We start from the raw sequence: 27,369 nt of genomic DNA on the forward strand, positions 1-27,369 counted from the left end.
ATTGGCCATACTCCAACAGTGTATCTGCTAAATTAACCCCTTGTTAATTTATGTGGACTTTATTTATTTGGTAAGTTTTAGATGACATGGCCCTCATTCCAACTGTCTACTAAAACTTATAGCACCTATGTATTCTTACTGTCTATGTATACTGTACTTTTGTTTGTGACAGCTGCACTGCATACTGTATATATATATATATATATATATATATATATATATATATATATATATATATATATATATATATATATATATATATATATATATATATATATATATATATATAGTTATAGTGATACGTGGATAAATACAATACAAAACAAACTGTTTAATTCACTAGGGTAGCAGGCTGTACATTTTCTGGTATCAGCCCCTCTAGAGAAACAAAAAAGTTAACTTGTCTTTTATCCAGCCTTTCTAAACTAAACCTCCCAGAATCCAACAACATCTTGTAATAAAGTCCTACTATGAGAAATGTTAAGAGCTGTGCAGAAATCATTGAAGCTGTGCATTAGGTATTTAGACAACCCCCCCCCCTCCAAGAAAAAAACAAAATAACCCATATACACAAACATCATATAAGACAATTAATATATTGCCATCAAATATGATAAAATCCCTACCAAACCAGATCATATGTGCTTACTCCAGCTACCCATACCAGCAATATCTATGATAACATTTGGATCAGAACTCAAGACAAGTTTAGTTTGAACACTATTGAGCTTACAATTATATTTCATTTTTCTGGAGGAAGAGATATAGCTCTTAAAATTTGAAAGCTCATAATACTGCAGTTCATATTTGGTGAACTCTATATTAAAACCATTCTTGTGTGTGGGGTCTGCTAGTTTTTACCCATATATGCATATTCTTTCTCTATGCTTTATGAGCATCAGTCTGCAGATAATTGTGGTATATTATATGTAGTGTATTTCAGTATTGTTATTGTGCCATACAGAGTATGGGCTCCTCACTTTGTTTTGCTATTTTGTTTTATGTGGGCTAGGGATATGATCTTATATGATGACAATAAATTAATTGGTTTTATATATGTTTGCAGTTGTAGGTTATTGAATCACATTCATACATGAATATGATTCATGTATGCCCTTGGGGTTTTGTCTAAATATGGTCAAGGTGTGAACGCCTTTCCTGGAGTGAGGATGTTTTAATATCTGTATTAATTGCCACATACAGCATTGTTTTAGTTAACATATATGGGTATTTTTTTAAGTCTAGCCTTTATTTAACATATTTGTTAGCAACCCTTAGCTGCACTCTGTTTCTAATGATGTCTAATTGACTTTTAATTAATTTGTAAAATATTCTTTTTAAAATTCTCTCTGGCAGAGAGATCCGAAATGTTAAGAATTTGATGTATATTGATCCAGATGCATTCCAAGACCTTCCCTGCCTCAAATATTTGTAAGTATAACAAATAATGTACTGCATGAAAGCTCTGTCATTTAAAATAATTACAATAATACTTTTTTTATCGTGCTACTAATTTAACACAGTGCTATGTTTTCAATTTAATTTGTTGTGGCTGATGCACAGATAAAGTAATCACCGAAGGCCAAAAAGAGCTAGGGAATGAATTAATCCCATCTGGTCCAAACTCAAATGCCATTCCATCCATTGTTTTCTCAAGAGATGTCCCTGTTCCTCAGCATTTCTTTTTCCGGGCTTTAGGATGTTTAATGGTAGTTACCCTGGTTGCTGAAATACAACTCCCAGCATACAGCAATGAAGCATACTTGGAACTGTAGTCTGGCAACATCAAAGTTATTGAACTCATAATGTAAAAACAAAGCTCTTAAAGGAACAGTTCAGTGTAAGAATAAAAACTGGGTAAATAGATAGGTTGTGCAAAATAAAAAATGTTTCTAATATAGCTAGTTAGGCAAAAATATAATGTATAAAAGCTGGAGTGACTGGATGTCTAATATAACAGAACAGAACACTACTTCCTGCTTTTCAGCTCTATAACTCTGAGTTAGTCAGTGACTTGAAATTTTGCAATTGATCCTTAATATTCAGTTCAGATTCAAAAGCAACAGTTATGACCCATGTGCCCCCCCCCCTCAAGTCACCCATTGGTTACTACCTGGTAATCAATCAGTGGAAACCAAAAGAGCTGAAAAGCAGGAAAGTAGCGTACTGTTATGTTAGACATTCAGTCACTCCAGCCTTTATTCACCAATCTCTCTGCATGTCGCTGTCATATATCGCCCCCCTTGTCCCTACTCTACTTTTTTGGATAACTTTGCTGTTTGGCTTCCATACTTTTTCTCCAGTGAGACACTTGCTACCATTTTAGGTGACTTCAACATTCCCATTGACAACTCTGCTTCTCTGCCACCTCTAAACTCCTCTCTCTAACAGCTTCATTTGGTCTCTCTCAGTGGACTGACTCATCTACCCACATCGAGGGTCCTGCTCTTGATCTTATATTCTGCCACTTGTGCCACCAATCCAACCTTACTAATTCTCCATACCCCCTATCTGACCACCACCTACTCTCCTTTCAGATAACACTTTCACCTGCACTATTACAACCATCTCTCTCTACCCACACATATAGAAACCTAAACGCATTTGATCCACAACAATTATCAACAGTATCAACACAATTAATGTCTTATTTTAACAAGCTTTCCTGTCCATATAGGGCAGCTTCTCTCTACAATGATGCTCTTTCGATAGCTCTTGACTCCCTTGCTCCTTCTACCACCTGTTTCAGCCGACCAGCTAAATCCCAACCCTGGCACACTAGTGTAACTCGGTACCTCAGAAGATGTAGATGTAGTATCAGCTGAACAACAGTGGAGAAAGTCATAAAATGATCCTGACTTCATCCACTTCAAAATCATGTTCTCTTGCTACAATCGAGCTCTATCAATAGCTAAAGAACAGTACTTCTCTTCTTTAATCTCCACTCTGTCCTCTAAACCACATTGACTGTTTGCCACATTTAAATCAGTCCTATGCCCCCCTCTGCACCCTACATCCATCCTACATCCCAAGATCTTGCTAATTTCTTTAATGAAAAAATGAATCTCATTAGACTGAGAATACCGTCTGACAACAATCTCAGACAAACTTGCAGTCCACTCACATCCACTCCTTCACCCTGGCAACACTAGATGAAGTTAGCAAACTTCTAGCCTGCTCAAAACCCACAACCTGCTTCCTTGACCCCATACCCTCTTGCCTCCTTTATCCACTCTCTGATACACTCTCTCCTGCACCTACCCACCTATTTAACCTTTCACTCTCTACTGGTACTTTTCCATCTTTATACAAACAAGCACTAATCACTCCTATCCTCAAAAAATCCTTCCCTTGATCCCAACTCTCCCGCTAACTATCGTCCGATTTCCCTTCTTCCATTCGCATCCAAATTACTGGAAAGGCTTGTTTACAAAAGTCTGATCCAGCATCTTACTCAGAATTCCCTTCTCGACCCCCTGCAATCTGGCTTCCGCCCATCACACTCAACTGAAACTGCACCCAACTGCACAGTAACCAATGATCTACTGGCAAAGTCTAAAGTTCACTATTCCATACTTGTCCTTCTAGATCTCTCTACAGCCTTTGACACAGTTGACCACCCACTCCTCCTAGACATTCTTTACTCAGCTGGCATTTGACTGGGAGATCGGCAATCTCCATCAATTTCGCGCATGCACAGTCAAAAACCGGCAAATTGCTTCAATTGCTCATGCGCCAACATACCGATCTCCCAGTCATCTTACCGAGGTCATTTCCCGCGGGGGCAGTTAGCCTAGGGGGGAGGAGGGAAGGGGTCTAAGTGGGGTTGGGGATACGGGTTTTTTTTCTACAGTGTTTCCTTCTCCTTTAAAGTTGCCTTCTCTAACTCTAATTCTACTATGTTCCCTCTCTCTGTCGGAGTTCCTCAAGGCTCTGCTCTAGGTCCCCTGCTGTTCTCACTCTATACTACTTCACTAGGAAAACGTATTCAGTCATTTGGACTTCAGTATCACCTCTATGCTGATGACACCAAACTCTAGTTGTCTACTCCTTTCCCAAGTTACGGACTGCATTTCTCCTGGATGTCACAGTGCCACCTGAAACTGAACCTTTCAAAAACAGAACTCATTATATTTCCTCCAAGTTCCTCCCCTGTCCATCACATATCGCTCACACTAAACAACACTACCTTTTATATCACCACACAGGCACACTGCCTAGGAGTTATACTAGACTCACATCTGTCTTTTTCACAACACATCCAAACATTTGCAAAATCTTGTCATATTCAACTGCGCAACATTGCCCAAATCTCAGTTCAGAATCAACCAAAACACTTATTCATTCACTTATCATCTCCCGCCTTAATTACTACAACCTACTCCTCGCAGGTATTCCAACAAGTCACCTTTCACAATTCCAATCTGTTCTAAATGCTGCTGCTAGACTCACTCATTTATCTCACCGCTCAAAATCAGCTGCTCCCAAATGCATGTCCCTTCACTGACTCCCAATTTCCTCTAGAATCAAATTCAAACAACTCACATTTACATTTAAGGCCCTTAACAGTGAATCCCCTGCCTATATTTCATCTCTGATCTCTTTTGAAATAAAAAAATAACAAAAGCTGAAAAAGGAACTAAAATGTTCTGAAAGCTTGCTATGATTATATTAGTTAGCCAATACAGGTATCACATTTATACCACTTATTTTTTTATTTCAAAAGGGTTGCCCTGTAACATTGTTACTGGCTAACACGGTACAGCAACTTTACCTGCAATCTCTGATCTCCAAATACTCTCCTTCACGCAACCTTCGATCTGCTTCTGAGCTTCGCCTCACTTCTCCTCTCATCACTTCTGCCCATTCTCGTCTACAAAACTTCTCTAGGGCTTCTGCTTTTCTCTGGAACTCTCTGCCTCAAGCTGTCAGACTTTCTCCTTCTTTCCAAACTTTCAAACACTCCTTAAAGACTCACCTGTTTAAAGAAGCTTATTCACTGTCCCTTAATTAATCAATCATTGCTGTATCATTAATCCCAAAATTGTTTCTAAAATCTTAATGTCTCAATTGTACCCTAACCTTTAGTTTGTAAACTCGAAATTTGTAGGGCCCTCTAATCCTATTGTACTCTGTAAACCCTTGTTTGTTATCCACCATTTATTCCCTGTTTGTTATAACAAAGGTAAAGCACTGCTTATCTTGTCGGCGCTATATAAATAAATGATGATGATGATGATTCAGGTGTAGCATATCTAGCCTACTTCATTGTTGAGCTGTAGCTCGTCTTTAAGGACAGATGACACATTCACAGAAAGCCATTAAGCAGTCAACTAAATTATGATTATTCTTCTTCTGGCAGAGGGATTTTAAACACTGGCCTCTCACTTTTTCCAGACCTAACAAAAATTCACTCTACTTCTATGACTGTCATTGTGTAAGTATAGCGAGCATCACAAACCTCATGTACCTTCTGAGGACAGAGAATGTATTAAGAAAATAAATGATATATGGTGATCTCCAGTAATTTTTGCTTACTTTATAGGGAAATTGCAGATAATCCTCATATCATATCAGTACCGGCCAATGGATTCCAAGGACTGGGAAAGGAGTTCCTTACACTGTATGTATTGTTGGTTATTCTTGATACAAAGGGAAAGTTCCATGCTTTTCTGGCATGGGTTCCTACACTCTTTCCTGCAGATTCATGAAAAATACAGTGAGGGAAAATGACAATGTCAATGTGAACTAGAACTTTAACCTAACTTAAACCTACTAAAAAAATATAATTTATTCACTTACCAAATAATTATCAATGTTTATTTTACACTGGGTGGGCAGCCATTATACTAACTGATACTTCATATACTGTACAATGGAGCACCTGCACCTATGTATGTATTGCCCATATCACTATTATTGTAGATTGACATATGTTGTAACACAGCCAGCAAATTTGATAAAAATGTAAGGAAAATTTTTGGCAAGGCTAATGTGGTATTTGAAGATTATTAGGCTCAATTACAAAAAATAATGGGAAAAAAGTGCTATGTTTTTTTGCAATCTGTACCTTGCTCAATCCAAGTTACTTTGATACACCCTAAGGCACATTTCTTTTCACTACTGATATAGGTGGCAATTGGGTATTGTATGGAGTGCTCCTAGCTGGTCTAGCATTGAGAATCACAAGCTGAATCAAGGTGCTAGGGTGTTTTATATTTAATAACTGTTACAGATGCAAGTGCTAAGGGGAGCTAAGGCATTTTTCATCCAGTCAAAGTACAGAGTACAGTTTGGACTAGTACAGGCACAAGTGCTCTGTGTATGGACCTCAAGGGGGAAACAATTGTGCTCTCAGTCACCTGCGACCTCTTTGTGCTCCAGCACCTGCACCATGGTAAATTAGCCCTAATATGTATGTCAGGATGCAGAATTACTAGGCATTATAACTTATGGGCTTGCCTATAGCCTGTATATACATATTTGTCAAACCATGAAACTTTTACATTCAAACTATCTATGTTCTACAGTTGTTAATTGACTTTGATGAGTATTTCCCCCTTTTTTTAAAAAAAAAATAACTTTGTTTTTTGTGTTACCTACAGAAAACTATACAATAATGGCTTCACCCAGTTACAAGGATATATTTTCAATGGAACCAAACTGGATGAGCTGTAAGTAATGGCATCTTACAGAATGTGGAGATCATATGGTGAAAGTTATTGGAATTGGAAAGTGCCCACTGTTAGGGTAAATAAAAGAGAAGAGGAATATAAGACTACAAACCCTGAATCTCTGGTGTCTCTGTAGTCTTTAGGTTTCCACCACTGCCACAAATGACATTGTGGGGACCACTGTATTCTACAAATTTCAGAAATATCTGCTAATATACTTAGGAGTGTACATTTCAATGTTACCATGTTGGTAATTGTGGTAGCATTTAGAAAATGCATTTTATTTAACTATAATCAGTTTGCAGTCAGTTCAGCCCATCGACTTGCACAATAAGTTTCCTTGAAACTGAAACTATAAAATTTAAATAAGCTGCAAATCCACAGTGGCCACACGTAGTGCTAATTTACATTCTAACAGTATATAAAATGAAAAAAAAAATGGCACCGTAACAAGTTAAAACCAAGAGAGACTGTGCGGCAACTTCTTTCATTTCATAATAGATCACAATTAAATACTTATATAAATATAGGAATAATGGTGTTTATTAATAATAATGAATAATAATTATTAATAATATTAAGTTGAGATGAAGAATCATGCTGTAAGTCAATGGAACGTTGACAGCATGAATAGCTTGAGTAAAAATTTACCACTTTTTTGTGCAAACCTGACTGGAGGGATTTGTAGGAAACACTCTACAGAATATAGAGTGGGTTTTAAGAAATGTCAACATATACTGTAGAAGGTAATTGTGAATCTGTTTTATGGTGTTAGCATTAACGCTGACAGGTATGCATGGTTTGTGCTAGTGGTAATGTCAGTGAGGAATGGTGAGATGGAGTGAGTGTGCAGATGAGCACATACAATAACTACACACACACAGACAGCTACAGAAATGCACACTTACTGCCTGCTTGTAAATGAATGTTTGGTGTAAAGCCATGGGCAAAACTTTGGCTCCTTTTTTAAAAAAACTGTAAAATAAATTGATCAATGGCAAAATAAGTTTGAAGTTGAGAAAACCAGCTTTTTACATTTGTTTTACTATTGAGTTTACACAGCATACTCACCTATCCTTTCAGACATGAAAAAAGACTGACAGAATTATTACCCTAGACTCAATATAAGGTAACACATACTTTGGGAAGAATAACTAAAAGAATACACTTTCTATAACCATAGATGAGCTTTCTCTACTGACAATGTGGACCACTATTTTTTTGCAGTGTGTTCCAGATTTGAAGGATGCCTTCTACAAATACCATTCATGGTATTTAGATCTGAGCACTTCCGAGCAGTACAGTGTTTTGTCTTTAACCATTCCTAGGGACTTTTGGAATCATTGTCCTGTTGCAGGTCCCATTGTCAGAAACCTAGCTTTTTGACCCTCAAAAACATCAGTGAACCTCCTCCATGTTTGATTTTACGGGTGGTGTCCTTTTCATAGAAGGCTTCATTTTTTTCTGTAAAGAAAATGATGTTTTGCTTTACCAAATAGCTCTAATTTAGTTTCATTTGTCCTCAGGATGTTCTCACTGGAGACTTTTTGCTTGTGTAGGTGTGTTTTAGGTGTGTTGGGCTTTCTTATGTCCGTGTCAGCAGTGGGGACTTCCTGGGTCTTCTACCTCAGAAGTTGGTGACAAATGGTGTGAGTTAAAACTGATGTACTTTGCATTTGAAGATAGTTGATAATGATTCTTTCACATTTCACCATAATTCTCATATGCAATCTTTGAGGTATCTTCCTCTTTGATCCAGGGAGAATGGTGACAGTACCATGGGATTCTTAATAACGTTTAGCATGATGTGCACATGAACATTAAGGTCTCTGCAGATGGACTTGTAGCCTTACACTTTTGTGCCTCTGCTCCTCAGACAGTTCACTGTTTTTTTCTTTCTCCCATGTTCATTGAGTGGCTCACACAGACAATTTTAACTGAATGAACGGTGTGCTTCTTATATTGCTCCTCTGCACTCTTTAATAGTCTGGGTACCTGTATATTTTTTGTTATAATTTCTGCCTGTAGATGGCACAATGCTTTCTGCTTTACTTATTTTTTATATATATAAAATCCATCTCACAGATAATCCTTGAGGTCTGAAAATCCTTGGATACCTATTTTGAGCTTGACTGTGCCATTTACATGTTATTAACATTTTAGCTTTCATTCACATTATTATATTGGAGAAAATGTTGGCTGTGTCTTTAAATGTCTTTAAATGTGTTGAGCAAAAAGATGAAGTAGAACTCAGGTCACTTGGTAGTTAATACTTAATGTTAAATTAATTTCTTTGTATGACTCACATGGAATCTTGACAAGTATTATTGTTTTAAACTTTGCTGCTGGAGTATTTAAAATTCAATAAAGAGAAATAGAAAAGAGAGAAAATCCATCTCACATACTCTCTCCTACTTTTTGTCTTCTGTTTTTCCTGCCAGTATTTGGAAGCATTTTGTTTCATACTGGTATTAATATGGCCTCAAACATATTCCTGTACTTGAGCCTTCAATTGCCTTGCTCTGACTCTAGGCCCTAGGTCATAAAGGGATCTCGTTCTCAGCCTCAAAACTATAGGCCAGTTAGTCTGAGGTCAGTGGTAGGAAAGCTTTTTGAATGGTTAATAAAGGATAAGCGTCAGGGCACACGCTCAGATCTTCTCCTCAAATCTGAGAGTGTGCCCTGACCCTTAGATAATGGATTTCATAGCAAATCATAATACTATGAGTTTGTGCCAGCATGGTTTTATGCGTAATAGATCTTCCCGGAATTAATTATATTTCTTTTTATGAGAAGGTGAGCAGGGATCTCGATTCTGGGATGGCAGTGGATGTGATTTACTTAGACTTTGCTAAAGCATTTGATACAGTGCCACACAGACTATTACTGGTTAAATTAAAGAATGTTGGCCTGGAACATAGTATTTGTACCTTGATAGAGAACTGGCTAACTAACTATGTAACACATTTTTGTGCACTGTGCAACACTACGGTTTTCAGAGAGACATAAAACAACCGGAAATGGCCCTCTGCTGCCTCCTACAGTGTTGAATATGAATTGCCTGAAAATCTGCAATAGTTCTTGCCCCAGGTTTGCTTTCACATAGCTCTCACATCAGCATTGTGTTCAAGCCAATAGCTCTCACATCAGAGATTACAGATTGTTTATTGAAAATAATGCTCAGAGATATGTCTGTCCATGGAGTTTTTTTCTGGCTTGGCAGCAAACTGAAGGAAGATTGATCTAGTGATTTCAGCAAAGTATTATACATGAGTGATTTTTTGAGTAGGTGTAATTGCAGGTGTCTACCTAATACTGCATGCCACAATTTACCACTGTGGATGCCAGTTAGAAGCTTTGTAAATCTTACACAAGCAGCAGCAGAAGTTTTTATTGGGAACATTTCATCAAGGCAGGCCATGGTGCTCATTGCAAGGTTTAAGGAGTCCAAGTACTTTTCATAATAGTGGTTAAATACATACAAAAAAATGCCTAATTTGAGGTACATTTGCAAACTAACCTTTAAATGCTTTAAAGTTTGAGGCACTAAGTGATTTAGGCCAAGCTATCTCTGTTATGGGCCATAAAGTGTGGTAGAAGTTTGACGTTGTGCAGTACTGAAGTGTTTGGAAGGGGTTAGAAGAGGGATTATCTGTCTGATTGTTTTGGGAGGTTGGTGGTTTATTTTTGTGGCTCTTACTTCACCCTCTGAGTGTCACATATCACAAACTCGCACATGCTTTTCTCCTCAAGTCTGCAGCTAATACCTGTACCATCCCAGGCTGCACGGCACATAACGTTAAATAAACAGGCATCGATTGCACTGGCTGGAAAATTACCGAGTGAGCTCACAGCCAAAGGAAGGAAGGAGACACGAGCAGACAATCTCGTTCATTGGCTCCAACATCCACAGACAGGACAGAATGTATTTTTAGATGCAAATATTCTCAGTGGATTGTATGAATTTGAGGATCATGTGATATTGCTCACATTCCCATCATCATAAGACCAATTATTATTATTATTATATTAATACTGCATGTTTGACAGGAAACTCTACCACTAACCTCCAAACAGCTAAAAACAAAACAAGCTTTAAGTACAGATGGAGCAGAAGTAACATAACTAGAAAATACTCGGCTTCTCAGCAAAACAATTCAGGGCACCCTAAAACTTTATGAACATGGTAGAAATGCTGGAATAAAACTCCATTGAAACTGGAGAAACACCCACACAGATAGAGCACACAATTAGAGATGAGCAAGTCTTTCCCGTTTCACTTTCTGGAAAAACTGTGGAAAAATGAACAAAACGGTGAAAAATTTGCAAAATGCATTAAATTCAATGGGCGTGTTTTTGAGACAACTTTTTCTGTGTTTTTTCCATGAAAAGTGCATTAAAGCATGTGAGTGTTTTTTCACTGTGATTTTTTTCCACAATATCTTTATCTGTGCAAAATACATTGGAGTCTATGGGCATTTTTTGTGGTGAACATTTTTAACTGTTCTGTGAAAATATTTGCAAATGGCAAAATACTGAAAAAATGCTCATTTTTTGCTCATCGCTACATACAATCTCCAGGCAGACTGTGGCATGGAAAGAGCTGAACCCCATATACCAGTGCTGCATAACAACAAAGCTAACCACTGGCCCATCAAGGACTCTCCATGTCTTGTATGAAGTGTGATAGGATCTGCTTTAACATATTGACAGTGCACATATCTTTAAAACAACAATGACCGACACAGATACATTCCTGCTACATCTTTTCAAGGCATTGTCTTCAAGTGGCCTATTTATCAATCTTCAAGTTTCAGGGGAAAAAATGAGCACCAAACAAAGTGACTTTTTTCTCAAACGCTAACGTATTAAAAAAACAACAACAGAATATTCCTGCAGGTTTTTTTTCTCAAAAAAAAAAAGGTGCATGCCAGCAAAAATCTCATTGTTACTTTCATTTTAATAAGGCTGAAAAACTTTTTTTTAAAAAAATGTTTTCAGGAACTGGGAAAATAAATAAAGTTGAGAGAGACTATTCCCACTGACTTCTATTGAACCGTGACTTCTATTGAACCGTGTCAGCTTTTACTTGCAGAGTTTTTCTGGCGTTTTTCATGAATTTTTTCTTTAATAAATACTGAGGTTCTGAAGAATATTCTGGAGTATATTTGCATGTGCATTTTTTTCATTTCAACCGTGCATGTCTTTTTATTCAATCGTGGAAAAAGATGCATACTTGATTTTTTGATAGATCAGCCCCAAGCTTTCTTTCTTTACAAGTACAGTCTCATTTTGATGATTGTTGAATGTTTTTTTTTGCCATTATTGTAAATCCCTGTTATCCAGAATGCTCAGGACCTGGGGTTTAATGAATGAGGGCTCTTTCCATAATTTGGATATTTATACCTTAAGTCTACTAAACAAACATTTAACCATTAAATCCAATGGGAGTATTTTGCCTGGATTAATTATATCTTATTTGGGACCAAATACAATGTACTGTTTTATTATTCAGAGAAAAAGGAAATAATTTTTAAAAATTTTAATTATTTGATTAAAGTGGAGTCTATGGGAGATGGCTGGGGTTTCTGGGGAATAATAGATCCCATCCCTGTATCTGAAAAAATAATAATATTTTTTTTAAATATCTTGTGGATCCAGTACGCTTCGCTATGCAGTATTTGCAAGTAGTTTCCTCCCAATGAAGTTTGTATAACTGACTCCAGTGGCATTCATTTAAGAGAAGTTAAAGAGGGTATTTTCTCTAAATAAATGCTTAGCAATGGGAATTGTTTTGGTCCAGATTCTACTGCTGTTTAATGTGAGATCTACAGTATGTAGTGCCGATCTGTTGCTGAATGGTCCTTTGTAATTTCCCATACAATTCAGTTCACAGTCATACAGCATAAGGTACTGTATATTACCCCTGCTGTCACGCTGTTGCACAGGTTAAGCAATGTTTGATTGTAAACATCTCTCCAGTCTCCAGTTGCATAACAATGTCCTCAAGGATCGGGTCCTTCCAATTAATGAAGCCTTTACATTTAAAAAGGTGTGCTATTACACAAAGTTGCAAGTAAAGATCCAAATACTGGGAAGACCGTCTCCCATAGAGTCCATTTTTAGCAAATAATTCTAATTTTTAAACATGATATAATAATAATACAGAAGCTTGGAAGTGATGGTAACTATGCTGCTTGAATCCATATTGGTGGCCAAACAATCTCACTGGTTTATTTCCCATTCACGGTAATGACTGATCTCTTATCTGTAAAATTCTGGGTCCTAAGCATTCTGGATAAAAGAGCCTGTACCTTTATTGCATTCTTTGGGTCTTCTGTGTATCTTTGGAAGCATATAAAAACACCAGATGTAAGAAAAAACTTAAAGCCATTACTAGAGACCCGAGTCATCCAGGGCATGATCTGTTCATCTGGCATAAGCACAACTATATTCTTAGGCATAAAATACCTGAAAGTATAAAAACTAGGAGAATCCCTATGTACATTAAGTACAAATGGCAATAAATTCCTACTTGACTTGGCTTGATGTCATCTAAGCCCTGTTTGTATGTAAAAGTGGCATCCCTATTAAGTTTTTATTCTATAGCATTCATTATTTATAAATTATTTAGTGATCTCCTCCCTGTATTTGCCATATTCCATAACTGCTATTGCACAACCCTTGTCAGTTCTTCGGATAAACATATTCTTCTAATCCCTATAATGCCTTCCTTTAATGTTTAGTTACTGTACATGTTTTCTGACAGGTGATGTTCAGCAGTAGAATGATTTGCTAAGCATTATTTAGAGAAAGGATACTCTTTGTCTCCTAATAAAGGAGAATTCAACCCTTAACTTAAAAAAACCCTACACCCTACCCTACATAGACCCCTCCTCCCCCCCAGCCTAGGTGTTACCCACGGTAAATGCCCCTAACTCTTTACTTACCCCTCGTGCAGATGCAGGCATTGGAGTTCACTGGCGCCATCTTCAGCCAATTCACTAGTCTTTCATGAGTTTTGCCGCGTGCACAGTTGTCACGAAACACAAAATTGCTCCAACTGCGCATGCGAGGACATGCAGGTCTCATTCCAAATATTTCTGAAGAGAAGAAGATGGCGCCCGTGAACTCCGATGCCTGCATCTGCTCCGAGGGGTAAGTACAGTGTCGGACTGGCCCACCGGGATACCAGGAAAACTCCCGGTGGGCCCAGGTGTCAGTGGGCCCTCCTGCTTCTAAACATTTGGCCTATTTCATGTTTCACATTTCATTCCCTATTTCTATGAGAACAAAGAGGCTAAATAGATGGAACAATAGATTATAGTATGTAAAGAAAACAGAATAGGAGAATAGAGGTTGAGTGAGAAGAAGAAAAATAATACTAAGGGTGGGCCGCTGGCCTAAGGTTTTTGGTGGGCCCCTGATTTAAGGTTTTTTGGTGGGCACCTGGTGTCCCAGTCCGACACTGGTTAAGTAAAACGTGAGGGGCATTTGCCCAGTGTAACACTTAGGCTGAGGGGGAGGGGTCTATGTAGTGTAGGGTTTTTTTTAAGTTTAGGGTTGAATTCTCCTTTAAATGCATTCCACTGGAGCAGGCTACAAAAACTCCATGGGGAGGAAATTATAACTTGAAAATATTGCACAGATAAGTCGACTGGATCCAGATAAATTACATGGCCCCCTTTCTCGTTTTTTTAAGATATTTGTTTTTTTATATTGCTACCACACAGGGGTGAATAATAATGCCAAAACACATTCATGCATCTAGTACCATCATGATTTGACAGTGTACCTGCAAAAGAAAGAAGGGTTGAAGACAATGGTTGGAAAAGATGCGACTGAATGTGTGTATGTCGCTGGTAGCCTGATGCCTCGAGATGTTGCTTGGTGTATGAATATTGCTGAACTAAAATATATATTCATATTGTTTTTAAAGATACTGTATGTGCACTGTGTTGCTATCTTACAGCTGATTTCATTATGGCTACAAAATGTAGACATGGGTTGTCACTTGTATGTTTAAAAAGGTGTTTTGTACACTAGATTGCTTAGTTAAAGTGGACCTGTCACCCAGACACAAAAATCTGTATAATAAAAGTCCTTTTCAAATTAAACATGAAATCCAATTTCTATTTTTTATTAAAGCATTCATAGCTGTTGTAAGCTCATTTAAAAATCTCAGCTGTCAATCAAATATTGTCTGCCACTCCTCTATGTCAGTGGCATAGAGGTGGGGCAGACAATGACTTTCACTTTCTATTCAGCACTTCCCAGATGTCACTGCTCTCCACACATTCCCCCGTTCTCTTTACCATTTAATTGTGTAATCAGTGCATGGGGATGGACATCGGGTCCCACAAACAAGATTCTGAGATGATACAAGGCTTGTCTTAATAACAGTGTCCACAAAATGTCTGCTGCCTGCTTGCTCTAATTTTGAAATCCCAGACTGAAGGAAGCAAGAATTAAATAATTTATATAGTGTAATTAAAGTTCATTTTGCTTGAGTAATGTGATAAAATAGGAATTTGAATATTTTTTTTGGGTGACGGGTCCCCTTTAAAGGCATTGTTTGATATGTACACAGCACTACTGGAGACTATGCAATTTTTAAGGGAGTGAAGCTTTCAGACTCTTCAGACTTTCATTTTATATATGTATTATTATTATAAGCATATATGCAAGAGTATACTACGTTACCATACAAATGTGTATAGCGTTGGAATGAGTTATATATGAAAGGAATGTGTGTGGGAAGTTGGGTATCTAAGTGGAGACAAGATTGTATATACATCTCTGTTCTGAATAAGACAATGTATTTACTTGGATATGTGATACCTGTATAATTCTTGCCCAAAATAATTCTGTGCTACTGGAATATCTTAAACACAGTACATTTCTTAAACTTCTTAATATAATGTTAAGTGCTGGATTTTCTCTGTGATATGGAGCCAGGTGAAAAACTAACATTCCTGTAGTGAACTGTTAGTGAACACCCTATGTATCCATGCTGATTATCTCCCAGATGGTGTTGCTAGAACAAGAAATTGTTCAGTGCGTACAATTCGAAACATTTTATATTACATTGCGCCAATCCCATCATTCCGTGCTGGACTGAGTAATCCCATAGCAGAGGATCCCAGACTGCAGTGTCGCCCTTAATATGAAACAAAACAGATATTCAAAGCCTGATGGACCATTGGGGTGAGATTTGGGGCTCTCACAGAATAAAAAAGTATTTTTGGACACGCCCCATGGGCCATTGTCCTTAAGGAAAGAAGTAATTAGCAACTATTGCATGGACAAAATGTCCTAGCTTTAAATCAGGAATGCTGGGAAACAAGTTATAATTAAGAATCCTCAACCCTATTCTCTAGCCTTAAGGCTAAGCCTGACTAATTGTAGACAGTCTGTGTTATATTCTGTTGTTGTGCAGTACACTATATAGACAAAAGTGTATGGGCTCCCCTTCTAATGATTGGAATTAGCTACTTAAGCCACGCCCATAATTGCTGCCACAAATACTGCTGTATCATACGATGACATTCTTCATAATAACCTGCTTCCTACTTCTTGGAAACAGTTTAGGGATGACCCTTCCCTCTTTAAGCAGGATAATAATCCTGCCCTCAAAGTAAGGCTTATAGGGAATTGGTTTGCAGGGACAGGAGTTTTCTGCACAGTGCCCTGACCTCAACCTTACTGTGAGCTGTGGGATCAAATAGAATGCTGATTTGAGACAGGTCTGACCACCCAATCGCTTTCATATGAATTAAAGAAAATCTCCTCAACAACCTGAATTTAGTAGAAATAGAGTTTGCCAGCAAATATATATTATCTACATATATATATATTACTATATACATATAAAAAAATTTCCAACAGCAAATAATTACACAACCCTCCCTTCACCTTTTTTTGTTTTGTTAGCAAAAGTCCATTGTACACTGGTTATCTAATTGTCTACCTACCTACTTTGCATGGCCCAAACATGGAGTAGCTCCAATTTCCCTTTTGCCCTTATTGCTTTTTTTTTTTGCATTTAAAAACTGGAAAGATTCAGAAGAAGAAGGCAAAAAAACTTTAAAAAATTTGAAAAGTTGAAAAGTTACTTAGAATTGGCCATTCTATAACATACTAAAAGTTCACTTAAATTTGACCACCCCTTTGTATTTGTGAATTTAGTAGATATTTGTAATAGTGATGCCTCGCCTACATTTTTTGCAGGGCACACTATATCTGGCAGTGTGCCAGGGTGTTAGTACCTAACTGTCTCATAATTCAGATGAGATATGTAAAGCAAATAGTTACAACTGTTTGTTGGAGCATAAAGTTCTCTAAATAAGAGAACAAATTAAAAGGGGCAATGGTAGTTTTGGGAATATATATATATATATATATATATATATATATATATATATATATATATATATATATATATATATACAGTAGATATGAGGATCTTCACTCTCTTCTTAATACATTTGTGGGTTATTTTTTATCTTGCATAGTGCAACAGCATTACATCTGAAATTCTGGTCCCTTGTGGGGGATTCGGAATGTTGGATTTGATGCTGTATCGCTATGTGCAGTAAAAGATCATAAATGTATAACTAAGAGCAGGGATCCCCTTTTGAACCAGTGAGCAACATTCAGAAGTAAAATGAATTGGAAAGCAACACTAGCATGAAAAATTGTCTTGGGGCACCAGATAAGTGCTGTGATTGGCCATCTGGTAGCCCCTATGTGGATTGTCAACCTACATTGATGCTCTGTTTGGCAGTGTACCTGGTTTCTATGCAGCCCAAACTTGCATCAAACCAGGAATTGAAAAATAAGCTCCGGCTTTGAGGCCACTGGGAGCAACATCCAAGGGGTTGGAGAGCAACATGTTGCTCACAAGCTACTGGTTGGGGATCACTGACTAAGAGAGTGCTGGTCCATCATATTCATATAAGGAAATCTTTGTTTGTGCACCTCATGTTGCAAAGGCAACCTCATGTGCAGGCACCTTGGATTTACATAATACAAAAAGAAAATAACATAAAGGCAGGGTTTGATAGCTGTGATTGCTGTTCTGGGAAAAGCTGAATATTTTCATGGCTTGTCTTGTACATCTGCCAACCCAACTTCTCATGGATCCACAAACAAGTATACATAATCACCCCTCATTATATGTAGGTCTGCTGTCAGCAGCCCCTTAGCTGGGAAGGATATGCTCTCTCAAATAGACCCAAGAACATTTATTTGTCTTTTCCAGTTTTTGTGTACTATGAATCTTGGATTGAAAACCCAAGAAGGGGAAAGGGTGTAGAAGGCGTGATAAAATGTCAAAAAGAATTAAGGCTGACAATCACCAGACTGCTGTCTTGGTACAAATTTTCCTCCTTCCCACACAGTTCTTCCTGTACCTAATGCCAGCAATCACTCCCTTGGCTCTTTTAAGACCTTCACCAGTAACTCTTTCAATACCATTCCTAGACTGCTGCTATGTAACAATGACCATACAATACTTACAGACCTCTGCCAGGTAACCACCCCTGCTACTCTCTTTGTCCAAGGTGCTTTCAAGTCCGTACAATGAAAATCAATGGCGTAACTACAGAGGAAGCAGGCCCTGCAGCTGCAGGGTGCCCAGGAGGCATAAGGGCCACGTGAGGCCCTAATTCATATCAAAGTTAAATAAATATTGGTAAAACAGATAAACCTCTAGACATTTTGGGGGCCTGAAAAATAATTTGCTGTAGGGCCCAGTAATATCTAGTTATGCCACTGATATGCATATTAAATAAAATATATACTAAGCTTTAGGTCTAAAATGATAATAATATTAATAATAGTAGGTCCAAACAAAAAGGTCAATGAGCCAATATACCAATAGACCAATATTCTTATCATGTTAAATGTTGTCACTGTGTTCTTCTCTCTCTCTTCTAGGTACCTGCATAAGAACAACCTTCTGGACGAGCTTCACGAAGAGCTATTTTTGGGGACCATTAGTGGACCAAATTTGTTGTAAGTTGGTCATCTTGTGAATTTTATTTTATGTATTGTCCTGATGCTTGCACAAACCCAAGTTGTTAAAAGACTTCAGTGGAAAAATATGCTTACTATCTAGTTAGGTATTTCAGCTATGGGAGATGAAGACCAGAAGTATTCCATTCATCAAATAATATTTTAAAATATACCACTCTAATAGGCAAGATAGGCAAGATAATAAAAATATAATATTTGACAGATTGTTGGCTTTTTTAAAACCTAACAAAAGAAAACACAATTCGAAGCAACTTTCCAATATACATTTATTACAATTTTGAGTGCTTTTAAAGTTATTTGTAAAAACAATTGCTATTGAAAGCAGAGTTTGCTTAACTCCAAAACTGCTGTCTTAGTTCCACAAAAAAGTCTGTTAAAGGGGTGGTTCACCTTTAAGTTATTTTTTAAATGTATGTGATAGAATGACTAATTCTAAGCAACTTTTCAATTGGTTTTCATTATTTATTTTTTACAGTTTTTTAATTTTTTACCCTTTTCTTCTGAATGTTTTCAGCTTTCAAATGGGGGTCACTGACCCCATCTAAAAACAAATGCTCTATAAGGCTACACATTTGTTGTTATTGCTATTTGTATTACTCCTCTTTCTATTCAGGCCTCTCCTATTCATATTCCAGTCTCGTATTCAAATCAGTCCATGGTTGCTAGGGTAATTTGGATCCTAGCAACCAGATTGCTGCAATTCCAAATTGTTTGCGGCCCACAAGAGACGGGAGCCCACCGGGTTTTTTCCTGGTATCCCGCCGGGCCAGTCCGACCCTGTCTTTAATCCTTCCATATACTTAAATTACTCTCCTAGAGTATTCAAAGCTACTATTTAAAAATGACATTTACACCATTAAAAACATAAAACTGGTCTCTCCAGTTTCCAGCATTTCATAGTTGTAATTTCACCATCAGTGGGGCACATTTACACATATTTAGGAAGAGTTCTGCTACCTGCTCTTTTGGTGTATGCACCATTTCTGTTATTGGATAGAGAAGAAAGTGGAATAAAATATGAAATCTCATTACATACTGCACTCTGTCCAGTGATAAAGAGGGGGCAGGATGAAAGCACTGGTACAAGTATTAGAAAAATTAAGCTCCAGAATGCAAAAACATTGCACTTAACATATGACATATGGGGCAGCACCTGACAGCTAACAGAAATCACTGGACCCTATACCACCTGTCCCTTCTGATGGCAGCCCTGGTACCAGGGGAGACATAGATTTGCCCTTCAATTGTGTGAGATTCATACAAGTGAGACTATTGACATTGCATATCCCAGGAGTTACTGCTACCAAGAATGTGGAGGTAATTCAAGGTTCACACAATGGGTTGTATCAGTGGGTGCAGCAGACAAATATCACATGCAAACATGGCTGCATTGCATTATTGGTAAAAAAATAGTGTCCGACATTGTACTTTGCACCTGCAGTCATAATGTGGCCTATGTTTGTGTATCTATTCAGAGACATGTCACAGACAGCAATCACCTCCCTTCCAACAAAAGGTTTGGAGAATTTGAAGCATCTTCTGGCCCAAAGCACTTGGACTCTGAAGAAACTGCCCCCAATTAAGACTTTTGTGCATTTAAGGAAAGCAGAATTGTCCTACCCAAGCCACTGCTGTGCTTTCCAGAACTGGACCAAAAAGAAAAGGTAATCTGAGTACTAAGCAATCTGTATTCTACCTAGCCAGTCCTAGATAACACAGAATTGGGCCTATCAATCAGATGTAAATACCCAGCAGTCTGTAGGGTTCAGAGGTTTGTGTCTAACCTGATGACTACCCATGTGCTGTTTGTATGTACCTTCAAAGTTTATATGGATTTCCTACTGCTGTTCTACTTGTTTTCCTGGTCAGACTAGTTAACTTCTATATAACTATATGTTAGTTTGTGTGTATGTGGTATGACATTTGTGCCCCTGATAACATGCCAAATGTATTTTAGTTCAGCCAACCATGCAGGTTAATAATATCACCAAAGATTACCAAAGGTTCTTTAAAAAATATAAAAACAAAGCTTTGAAAAAGTTTTGTTTTGACTAATGCTTATTTCCATGACGCAAACAGGCCTATTTACTAATTTTCGAGGTTGAGAAAAAAAACAGCTATTTCATTTCAGCACGTTTCGTTTTTTTATTCTTTAATAAATCCTAACTATTCAGGTTCCACAGAATATTCTCAAGTATATTTGTATTTGTGTTTATTCTCGAATCGTGAGAAAACTAAAACTGGACTTTGATAAATCAACCCCCTATGTCAGTTGCCTAGCAAATAATGACTTGTTATCCATCTATATCTAAGCAGTGCTTATCCAAACATGAAACACATTCCTCGGCAGCCTTATGCCTATTTCCCATTTCCCAGCAACGAACAGGACATTTCCCATTCTCCAGCAGTTTACAGCCCATTTTCCATTCCCCAACAACATACAGGCCATTACCCATTCCCCAGTAAAATACAGGCCATTCCCCAGCAATGTAAAGCCCATTCCCCAGCAATGTACAGCCCATTACCCATTTCCCAGCAATGTACAGTCCATTCCCCAGTAACATACAGGCCATTCCCCAGCAACGTATAGTACATTTCCCATTCCCCAGTAATGTACAGCCCATTCCCCATTCTTCAGTAATGTACAGACCATTCCCATTCCCCAGCAACGTACACAGGGTCGGACGCATGGCTGTTCGCACATGCTCGTGGGGGGCATAGTGTAAAAGTCGGGAGGGGGCCCACGGTGACTGCCAGGAGGGCCGTTTGGGTTGCAATCCCAGTGGGCCCCCAATGCTCCAGTCCGACCCTGAATGCACATTGCATTCCCTAGCAACGTACAGCCCATTTCTCATTCCCCAGCAATGTACAGCCCGTTACCCATTTCCCAGCAAAGTACAGCCCGTTACCCAATCCCCAGCAATTGGGCAGGTTCGATTTTCTTGTCAGAGCAGGGATCGCACTGGCTAGTATACCCACTGTTGTAATCTGATTGAATTAAAGACAATGATCGGATTAAAACCAAATATCATCCAATTTAGGTGGACACATCAGGGAAAGATCCACTCGTTTGGCGACCCTAGCAAACTAGCAGCTCTTATAATGTATGGTCACCTTTAGACTCATTTCTGGACAGATCTGATCATACCATGAAATAGTTTTTCGTTAATTACCGATGAATATACACCAATTGTATGATTTATATGTGTCTTTTTATATTTTTTTATTTCAGTTTCTTGGAGTCAGTAATCTGCAATCAGTCCATGTTGCACAGCCCCACCAGGAAAAGATCACTTGGTATGTTTATGGGTCCTTACTACCAAGATTACCTAGAGGGGGATTCTGATCAGACAGAAAATTCAAAGGTGACCGACTTCCATAGCAACAATCACTATTCTGTTTTCTTTGAAGAGCAAGGGGAGGAAGAGGTGGGCTTTGGGCAAGAGATAAAGAATGCTCAGAGTGAAAATGCCCCAGCATTTGAGAATCACTATGAAATCATCATATGTGGGGGCAGTGAGAAGCTGGAGTGCACTCCGGAGCCTGATGAGTTTAACCCATGTGAGGACATCATGGGGTACAACTTTTTGCGCATTGTTGTGTGGTTCGTCAACCTCTTGGCCATACTGGGGAATGTGTTTGTGCTGTTCATACTGGTCACCAGTCATTATAAACTGACTGTGCCTCGTTTCCTCATGTGCAACTTAGCTTTTGCAGACTTCTGTATGGGTATCTACCTTCTCCTTATAGCCTCAGTAGATGTACACACCCGTTCTGAATATTATAATTATGCAATAAACTGGCAGACTGGGCCTGGCTGTAATGCTGCTGGATTCTTTACCGTGTTTGCAAGTGAGCTTTCCGTATATACCCTGACTATGATAACTCTGGAACGTTGGTATGCTATCACGTTTGCCATGCGGCTGGACCGTAAAATCAGGCTGAGGCATGCTTCATTCATCATGTTGGGTGGATGGACATTATGCTTTTTCCTGGCACTTCTGCCATTGGTTGGAATTAGCAGTTATATCAAAGTCAGCATCTGCTTACCCATGGACACAGAGGCAGCTCTGTCTCAGGCTTACATTATCTTTGTGCTGATGCTCAACATCATTGCCTTCATCGTCATCTGTGCTTGTTACATTAAAATCTACTTCACAGTCCGGAACCCTCAGTACAAGTCTGGCGACAAAGACACAAAAATTGCCAAACGGATGGCTATACTAATCTTTACTGACTTCATCTGCATGGCACCCATCTCATTCTATGCTTTGTCTGCCATTATGAACAAACCACTCATCACGGTTTCCAATTCTAAGATTCTGCTGGTACTTTTCTATCCACTTAATTCCTGTGCCAACCCCTTCCTTTATGCCATATTCACCAAGGCTTTTCGCAGAGATGTCTTCATCCTTCTCAGCAAATTTGGTATCTGTGAGCATCAAGCACAGGTTTATCGAGGACAGACTGTGTCGGCAAAAAACAGCAGTGGATCCTGTTGCCAGAGGGAGAGTGGTGGGACTGGGCAGACTCTGGCCAACCTGACCAATTTTCAGAAACAAGAACAGCCTGAGGGAGCAGTGCAGCACCCTCTCCTCCTGGAAGACAGTAGCCTGACAGCATTTTAGCACTGTTCTACAGGCTGGGACAGACTGATGACTGGATCATTTAAAACTACTACTATTATTGTTTTGCATATCATAGCATCGTTGGCGTTCCATTAGATAGACGGCATGAATAAAAAGCATGGTCTAAGTGTCATGTTTATTCATTCTTAGATGGCATACAGATACAGTTGAGGACCACTAACATTTTCAACATGTGAGCTCTAACTTTCTTTAGAATCCCATTGCAAGTACTCATGAGTCTTACAGTTACTTCTGTTTATCGTCTTCATTTATTCATTCATTAACCAACGGTTGAATGTATTTGTCATTACCAGTTTTGACTGAAAGTATCAGTCTGAGCCTTATAGGTACTCATCTGCTAAAATAAAAATAGTCTATATACATATAGCTTCTCCTTAAGATTTTTTGTTATGCGGACAAAGAAATAGACAAAGACCTTGAAGAATTCTGGTACAGAAACAGACAGTTACTTGAAGGCCATTAATTCTGCCGGCCAGAAATACCATGTATTTGCATGTACTGCTGTTAGAAATACAGATTCCTTGTTAATGTATAACAAAGATTTAGCCAGCACACTAAAAATACTTTCAAACTAATAACACAACATTGAAAAGAATTACTATAACAGTGTTAACATGAATAAATTCAGTTTGGTTTTACCTTTTGTAGTGTGGTTATTGAAAAACATACATTTACCCTATTTAGCATAAAGTATTAATTAATTGAACAGTATCTCAAAACTCGCACTCAGTGAATTGTATCTCATTTCATTACATTTTATTATTGATTATTGAACTCCCAAATTCACTTAACCAAGTTTATATATGTCAACCGTTATTTAACATCGTGAATTAAAAATAGTTTTTGGATATATTGCAAATCTTATATCATTTAATTCAACCAAAATTTAATGAACAATTTTCTGGGGTTTTTTTTTAATTCATTTTTGGTTGAATGAAATGAAATAAGATTTGCATATAGAAGCCCAAAACACAATGTATAATACTTCTAGCCTACTTCTTTAGTTGGGCTTTAGATCTCCTTTAAGTTTTTTCATGTAAAATCTTTTAATATTTTTAAATGTCCAGTTAATTCTCTGTTTGTCTTATTCACACAGATCATATTATAGGATTTCTTTTTTTAACACACCTGCCATTTAGAATTGCCCATCTGGCAACTGAAAGAATGTGTAGAAATAATATCAATGTATTCTGCATTTACAAAAACCTTCAATTTGGGGGAAGCTATAACTCCCATCACCTCTAAGCATCCGAATGTCTGAAAGGCAGAAGGATAGACAGCCCTATATTAAAACATTTTAAATCATGCTTGAAAGTGGGAGGTATATATTCTTAGACTTTGGAATGCTGTGCATCTATGCTAAAAGCCGATTTACTTAAATGGGCGCTAAACTACACCAGTTCACTTACTCCTAGCAACCTATCAGTTCATGTCTTGCAAATGACTGATCCAAACCCATTGTAGGTTTGTTGCTATGGGTAACTACAATGATGCAGTGTAGAAGAAACTGTTTTAGTAGACCAACCCCAGTTCAAACCATTAGTGCCAATTTAACGGCACTGTGTAAATACTAGGTGAAAAGGGTTATTATTTATAGGTGCTGGTGTCTGGTCATTAATAGGTTCCTAATTCTATATTTATATTTAATTATATGACATTTTAGGTTAAAACGTCTGTAATAATATTAGCTGTAGAATAGCTGTCAGTACAGGTATGGGGCCTGTTATCCAGAATGCTGGGGACCTAGGGCTTTCCAGATAAGGAAATTCTGTAAATTATCTTTCTGTAATGTGGATCAACATACCTTAAGTCTGCTAAAAATCATTTAAACATTCATTAAGTTCATCCAGTTAGGATCTATTATGTCTTAGTTGGGATCCAGTGCAAGGTAACATCTCATTACTACAGAGAAAAAGGAAATTCATTTAAAAAAATCTGAATTATTTGATTATAATGGAGTCTATGGGATACAGCCTTTCCATAATTTGGAGCTTTTCATATAATGGGTTTCCAGATAACCTGTACTGAGCTTTCCTTTAGCAGTTATCCCTGCACACACTCCCACATATAAGTATATAACTATACATGAAAAACCAGGTAGCAATTCAGCTCCTCGCTAGAAATGATTTCAACATGCATGCATTCAAAATGAAATGAGAAAAAGCACTGGCTGGTAATCATTCAATAATAAAATATTCCAATAAAATGCAGATGTGCCCTTACAAACACAGCATTCAAAAACCCCATTCCTGCGGTCCCTGGGAGAAGCAAACCAGACATTTTAGCATTATCTAAGAGACGTGACTGGATACTTGGGGAATTTGCCGTTCTGAATCAGTTTAATGAATAACGTAGTGGCATTTTTAGAGGAAATATAATATATTATTAGAGGGGTTTACATATCTACTTCCATAGCGGTCCTGATCTCAAGGCGTCCCACTGGAGATAATAAAATACACCAATATAGGTGTCATGATAAACTAGCTGTAAGAACAAAATTATGAAAACTACATTCCGTGGTCAAAAGTATGTGAATTCACCTGTCCAAAATCTCAATCCAAAACCCAAGGGTATATGAAGCTGGTTCTTTCTTTGATGCTGTGACAGCCTTTGCCCTACTCTTCTGGGGAGGCTTTCCCCCCTGATGACATTATACTAGATACATTGTTGATGGGATTTGATCCCATTCAGCCACAAGAGCAAGTATGAAGTTGGGGATCAAGCCTGGCTCACACCAGTGTTCTAATTCATCCCACCAGTGTTCAGTTGCTTTGTGCAGGTCACTTACATTTTTCATCTCCTGTCTCTGCAAAGCAGTTTGTATGGTCCTTACTCTGTGTTACTGTGAAAAACAGGGAAGGGCCTTCCTCAATCTGCTAATAGGAAGCATGGGATTGTTTGGAATGTCATTGTATGGATAGAGTGGCAGTGTAGGCAATAATAAACGTGGCTAATATAGCCAATTCCAATAATTTGAGGAATAGAAAGAGGAGTAATAAAAAGTAGCAATAACAATACGTTTGTAGACAGAGCATTTGTTTTTTTAGGTGGGGTCAGTGACCTCCATTTGAAAGCTGGAATGAGTTCTATAGAAAAGAAAAAATAAAGATTAATTGAAAAGTTGCCTACAATTGGCAATTCTATAACATACTAAAAGTTAAATTAAAGGTGAACCACTCGTTTAAGTATATGTTCATAACGATTCTACTTAAAGGGGCAGTATACCACCTTTTCCAACAAGAGCACAATGAATAGGGCTTCTGCTGAACAAACGTTTTGCCTATTATTTTAGCCAGGAAATATTTATTTAAGTTTGTAATGGCACCTGTCTTGGGTGCAGTAGGCAGGGGAGCTGTTCCAATCAGCAGACAGACCAGCAGGAAGGAAAGTTGGGGGAGTTGCGGGTATAAGTGGGCAGGCTGGTGAGGGTTTGTCTAAGGGACATAACTTGGCAGCTTAGAGCAATAAAACATGTGGCATTTAGACACCTGTGTTTTCTTGCTGTAAAAAATTGTCAGACACTGTCCTGCTATTGAGAGAGCAGAGAATTAAAAAACAGAAAAACGACTCAAATCACTTAATGGCAATGTGCTATACTTTTTTCTCATGCGTGTCTTACCTCGGTGATTCTCAGCACCTGCATCGGAAGGGAATTTCCTACCGTTCTGTTGCAATTAAACCCAAACAACAAAAATCCAAGTGTAGCCCTTATACAGTCTCTGTAAAAATGTTTACATTGTAATAGAGTTCTGATGTGAGACAGATTTACTAACACAAGGCAATCTGTGCTGTTTAAGCCTTAGAAGAAGTTATCAATTCAGTCTTAATCAGGGCTGGGCTGCCTTCCAGCTGTTACAGAACTACAACTGTTTGCATTGTTAACAACATATCTGGCTACGGGTTACTGGGAGTTGTCGTTCTATTACCCTTCTATTCCACCATACTCCTAATGCCTTTCATTAGCAAACACTGGGACTCATATAAAGACAATGGGCAGCAAAAAAGAA

The 27,369-nt window shown here is 38.0% G+C and overlaps 1 protein-coding gene across 1 annotated transcript in view; it reads left to right on the plus strand.

Annotated features, from left to right (window-relative positions):
* LOC108698960 (thyrotropin receptor) overlaps positions 1–23,555 on the plus strand; it is a 53,188-nt gene extending 29,633 nt beyond the window's left edge. Inside the window, exons 5-11 of the mRNA XM_041572998.1 lie at positions 1,357–1,431; positions 5,363–5,437; positions 5,546–5,623; positions 6,606–6,674; positions 18,615–18,692; positions 20,189–20,377; positions 21,946–23,555. Of these exons, the coding sequence (XP_041428932.1) occupies positions 1,357–1,431; positions 5,363–5,437; positions 5,546–5,623; positions 6,606–6,674; positions 18,615–18,692; positions 20,189–20,377; positions 21,946–23,341 (1,960 nt within the window). The 3' untranslated portion in view covers positions 23,342–23,555. The remainder of the gene's footprint in view (positions 1–1,356; positions 1,432–5,362; positions 5,438–5,545; positions 5,624–6,605; positions 6,675–18,614; positions 18,693–20,188; positions 20,378–21,945) is intronic.
* Positions 23,556–27,369: the final 3,814 nt, after the last annotated feature.

The sequence above is a fragment of the Xenopus laevis genome, chromosome 8L, assembly GCF_017654675.1.
Source record: "Xenopus laevis strain J_2021 chromosome 8L, Xenopus_laevis_v10.1, whole genome shotgun sequence".
Taxonomy (NCBI): Eukaryota; Metazoa; Chordata; class Amphibia; order Anura; family Pipidae; genus Xenopus; species Xenopus laevis.